Here is a 5,632-nt window from a genome sequence, read left to right as displayed (position 1 = left end):
GTGTTTGAGCAAAAGAAAAACAGTCTCTTGCTGCGCCATTGAAATCACGGTGTCTTCAGGAATCTCGCAGTTCCTTGCGCACGTCTCCATATCAAACCACGACTACAAAGTCTAAAGTAACCTTATTTCTTCTTAATGATATACATCGAATTTATAGTTCCGCTACCACCTACGCAACTTGGCTGTCAGTGCCGTTACCTGCATGTGTGCCCTGGGAAAATCCCCAAAGTCTTGCACTGACAGACTGATATGACGTCTTTTTATAAAGTATTTGTTAATGTCTTTGATCATATGAGCTGCATAAGGATTGGGAGGATGAGGACATTCCATGTATTTATTTCTGTCAAGGTGGATGCCAGAAGGTCTGCGGTTTGCCAAGATAGCTTGGGGGCCACTGGTGCTAATCTTAGAAGGAGTACATGATCGAATATACTGACTAGGGTGCAACACTATACCAAATAGGGTGATACTATTGTTGTTGGGAGTGACACTCAATAATGGTTGGCCACTGTTGGATGGAATTAGCTTGCAAAGCCCTATATAAACTGATGACAATAGGCTATTGTGAATCCAGTACTGTAATATTAAATACTCTGAACCAACTCTCCATCTGTCACGAGTGTCAGTGTAATGCGGTGGGTCGAAGTCAGTCGCAGGACACAGAACTCAATGAAAACGTACTTTACTGATAAGTAAAGAAACAAATACAAAATACCTCCACACAGGGAGGAGCAAACCCGCTCACCAAAAGTGTTTAACTACTCTCTTACATCCTGAAGTACTCGATACCAGAGAAACTTGTCATAACACAGACTATCCCTCATGCTGCTATAAATGCCCACTCTCAAATTCATAGACAGAGCTGTGGGTCCAAAGGTAGTATTTTATCATACGCAAATTAAGGCAGTTCAATGTAGACAAACGTATAATGACGCTCTTGTATCTTCTATTAATAATAGAGAGCTTCCTGACCTTTTGTTTTATTGCATGACACTTCTCCCCGTCTATCTACAAAATACACAAGATTGTGAATAGGTCTGGAAAAATATCCTTACTGTGTGCCATTCAGCTGCATCACATCGACCTAAGACTCCTGTGAAGAAAGGCAATGCCATAGCTAACCTGACCCTGTCAGCAGGATCTCACGCCTATTTCGCTGCATATTGCAACATAATACCTTTTTGTGCAATCTAATTTGTGTAAAAAGCAGCAACAGACAATGTCCTAGATACAGTGCATTCGGAAAGTATTCAGACTTTTTCCACATTTTGTTATGTTACAGCCTTATTCTAAAATGAATTAAATTGTTTTTTCCCCCTCATCAATACACACACCAAATCAAATCCAATTTTATTGGCCACATGCGCCGAATACAACAGGTGCAGACATTACAGTGAAATGCTTACTTACAGCCCTTAACCAACAGTGCATTTATTTTTTAATAAAAAAGTAAAATAAAACAACAAAAAAAGTGTTGAGAAAAAAGAGCAGAAGTAAAATAAAATAACAGTAGGGAGGCTATATATACAGGGGGGTACCATTGTTCAGGATTAATACATTATCAGATGCAACACAACTTTAAAGGAAAGGCAGCTGCTCTTTTGTTTATAAACAGATACAAACACACATCCTGCATCGTCACTGACCCCTAAATTCAATTATATTAACCAAGCCCTCAACATCAAACAAAGAAAAAAGCTATTTCACTGGAACATTTATTTTTGCATATCCCAACTCCCCCTGAGACATCTGCGGAGAGTTGGGGTCAGAGCAAGGGTCTGCCATTTACCGCAGTCTCTGGAGCAATTGGGGTTAAATGCCCCCCCCAAACATAATCAATGCCGTTTTCACTTATTTTCAGTTACTCGTGTTTCATTTTCCATCTACAACACATTCTGAAGCATAAACACCTGATGAACGCAACAGTAGTCAGCAGAATCAGTAGCACAGAAGCTAGAAGGAACGCCATGACATCCACAGAGTGGTAGGAGTACCAGGGCATTCTCTAGGACTCTGTACGTAGGTGAGCAGTACCTTTGTGTCTCATGACATACTCGATCCAGAACATGGCGAGGTCCAGGGGGTTCATTGGCTGATCCCTGTGCAGGTTGGAGAGCCTTTGCATGTTCTCCCTGTAGGACGGCTCCTGAAGAACTTCCTGTAAGGCCTTGAGGAAGTCATTGTCTACCGTGGCTATGGTCACAATCTTTGCTCCTCCTCTCGTTTGCAGACGAAGGTGGTTGTCGTATTGGTCGAAAAACAGAGGTAGGCCCACAACGGGGACTCCGTGGTAGATGGCCTCTTGAACTCCATTGGTTCCTCCATGAGCTACAAACAGCCTCATCTTAGGATGTCCTAGTAGGTCATTCTGCGGCATCCAGTCAACTAGTAAGGTGTTGTTGCCCAGAGTCGCTGGCCTGTCCCCAATGTGCCTCCAGATGATCTTCTGAGGCAGTTGGGCAAAAGCAGATGCTATCTCGTCTGTTATGTCACTCGGGAGTTCCTTGACGAAAGTCCCCAAAGACATGATAATGGCACCATGTTCTCCTGAACTCTGAATAAAGTCCTCCAGGTCTTGGGGAAGGGGCTTGGCCGGTTTGCACTGAAACCCTCCCATGTAGATAACGTTAGGCATGGTGGGACAGGGGAACTCAAACACAAAGTCAACTCTCATGAGCCACAAGTCAGCCCCCTGCATTAACTCATTAAAGTCCACACCCGGTTGGAAATACTCATCACAAACCGCTTGGTAATAGGGTCGCACTAGGAACCTGTCCTGAACTTGTCCAAGCAATTTAATAAGCATATTCTTCACTCTCTCTGTGAAGGTCATTTTGTCCGTCAGCCCAGATCCAGTCATTGGAACGTAAGACATGGGGGATGGTGCGATGACCTGATGTCCCTCTCCAAATGTGACCCAGCGGACGTTGTAGACAAGGGGTAGCTGAAGATAGTGGGCCATCAGAACACCTGCTCCCCATGCCGGGTCAGTCAAGACAAGGTCATACTGGGTTTCCTTTAGGTTCTTCATTAAATCCTTGTCTTCAATCATATTGGTCACCATTTCAGCCATCATCTTAGGAACTTTAGACATGAATGACAAGGCCTCCACCTGCAAACTGAAGAAATTTAAAACCGAACTTTTACCTCTTTCTATATCGAGGACTTTGTTGAGAATTGGCTTCACAAAGCCCTCGTCTACTCCATCAGTGACATGTACTGTAATAGAGCTGTAATATGAAGACTCCTCTTTAATGTACCAGCTTTTGTTTGTTCGTACCACGGTCACAGAGTGTCCTTGAGCATGAAGGGCCTTGATCAGAATGTCCATGTGAAGCCAATGGCTTCCTTCCAGAGGAAAGACCAGCACCTTCCCACTGTGGCAAGCTGGCAAAGACACCATGAAGCATGTCACAAGAAGACTTGAGAAAATGCTCCAAAGATGGTACGCCATCCTTCTGAAGGAGAAGGAAAACATTGTCATCACATTTATATTTAAAGCTAGAATCTGTATTTGGTGAAACGGCCATGTTTGTTTGGGATATTACAACAACAAAGAAGTTACTTTAAATGAGGAACACTTTTATTTTCCCCTCTGACATCATTGCAAGCCCGATAGAACAGCAGAATATGTACTGCAATTGTTTTTTACCACGCTGCTGGTAAAGGCACTTGGGCAAACAGAGGTGCTATGTCACCAAATGTGGATTGTAGCTTTATGACATAATTAAAAGCTTCCCTTATTTGGCCTTTTTATAAGACCTAGGCCGGGATTCAATCTGATCGCGTTTTGTCTGCTATGCACCTTTTTAAAGGCAATGTTCCCACGTTTGTGTAGACTGTATTCACGGTACATGCTGCATAAATCGTCTCAATCAGAAATTAGCTTTAAATGTCATATAAAGCTGATCTACCACTGATTGTATTGAATCCCGGGACTAGAGTGGCCTCTAGTATTGTGGTTGAATATTGATAATTTTTGGATAGAGGGTCACCGGGCATTAAATGTCACACGGAAACACTTCAGTCCATAGAAGAAAACCTCTGATTTACTCACCGACAAATCCGCCAATGTTCGAAAAGAAATCCGTATGAATGAACTTCTGTGAACTTGAATGAATCCTTATGTATGAACTGAGTCTGAGCTTGTGTGTTTGCTTCTTATCTCGTTCTAGTAAGTTCAAAGTTCTTCCCCAGTCAGTCAGGACCTTGTCATTCTGTTAAAGAGACAGACCTGTTTTGCATAATTATATAAAGTACCTGTCCAGTTAGTCGAAGATTCAGACCATGTGGTACAAAGTGACTATTACTTACCAAATGGTCTGACAAAGCTCTTTTTAAAATTCACATTCCGAACGCATGTTAAGGGGAAATATGAGCTCAGAGATTTTGAGCAAACACACTGATTGATTATTATCACACTTTCGTTTTTCCAGGGGGGTTGAGACCACTCGCTTTTTGGATTCTAAGGGTCATTCTCCAAATGGGGTGGCTTTTGCTTGCACCACTACGAGCAGAAAAAAACATGTAATTAAATGCAGTAAAAAAAATTACAAGTTTAAAGAACTTACATACATTTTATTATTGAGTAGTTTAACTTGAATATCAACTGAAGTTTGAGTTGAGGGGTGACCCTATGTTCATTTGTCTTGCTACAAAAATATCTCAGAAGAGAAATTCTACTGGATTCTAACCACCTTTATTTTGAGTTGTTGAAGTACAGCACCCACTCACTGATACCTGACAATAGAAACACAATGACGCATCATCTAAAAATATGTATGTTCTTATTTAAAATTGAATTGTTAGCAACAGCCAAACGATAAACCACGTGTTTCTGTGAGGTGTAGTTTCTCTGGTTCAAGTTGAAAGCCTCTGTACGTGCGTCTTATTTCTCTAAATTAATTGATGAAAACAACCCAAGATGTATCTTCAGAAACATAGCCAGCCTCACAAAGAAGCAGGTCCCAGCCTGCCAATATGTATTTTTCTAACCTCCCCTCTAATGATTATATGTTTTTCAATGACCAAATTACTACAATCAGAGAAAATCTCAATTAATCTGCTTGATACGCTACAAACCCTACAGGATTATGAGGAGACCACAGCTACTCTGGATTGTTTTACACCCTTGGTTTATGATGACATGGTTAAACGTATCATGCGCTCCAAGCTCACCACTTGCCAACTTGACCCTATACAGTGGGGGAAAAAAGTATTTAGTCAGCCACCAATTGTGCAAGTTCTCCCACTTAAAAAGATGAGAGAGGCCTGTAATTTTCATCATAGATACACGTCAACTATGACAGACAAAATGAGAAAAACAAATCCAGAAAATCACATTGTAGGATTTTTAATGAATTTATTTGCAAATTATGGTGGAAAATAAGTATTTGGTCAATAACAAAAGTTTCTCAATACTTTGTTATATACCCTTTGTTGGCAATGACACAGGTCAAACGTTTTCTGTAAGTCTTCACAAGGTTTTCACACACTGTTGCTGGTATTTTGGCCCATTCCTCCATGCAGATCTCCTCTAGAGCAGTGATGTTTTGTGGCTGTCACTGGGCAACACGGACTTTCAACTCCCTCCAAAGATTTTCTATGGGGTTGAGATCTGGAGACTGGCTAG

General features: G+C 41.5%; 1 protein-coding gene across 1 annotated transcript; it reads right to left on the bottom strand.

Moving 5' to 3' along the window:
• Nucleotides 1-666: 666 nt before the first annotated feature.
• Nucleotides 667-4,191, bottom strand: LOC311128171 (UDP-glucuronosyltransferase 2B20-like). Its single transcript, XM_084160162.1, has 2 exons — nucleotides 4,058-4,191; nucleotides 667-3,458 (listed from the first exon to the last, which is right to left on the bottom strand). The coding sequence occupies exon 2, from the start codon at nucleotides 3,452-3,454 to the stop codon at nucleotides 2,006-2,008; it is 1,449 nt and encodes a 482-aa protein (XP_084016288.1). The 5' UTR covers nucleotides 3,455-3,458; nucleotides 4,058-4,191; the 3' UTR covers nucleotides 667-2,005.
• Between the last annotated feature and the right edge of the window lie 1,441 nt (nucleotides 4,192-5,632).

This window comes from Coregonus lavaretus, assembly GCF_964263955.1.
Source record: "Coregonus lavaretus genome assembly, chromosome: 4".
NCBI lineage: Eukaryota > Metazoa > Chordata > Actinopteri > Salmoniformes > Salmonidae > Coregonus > Coregonus lavaretus.
This window is presented reverse-complemented; position numbering and strand designations above follow the sequence as displayed.

Coding starts and splice junctions, on each gene's coding strand:
- LOC311128171 (XM_084160162.1), bottom strand. CDS start 3,454: ATGGCGTACCATCTTTGGAGCATTTTCTCAAGTCTTCTTGTGACATGC.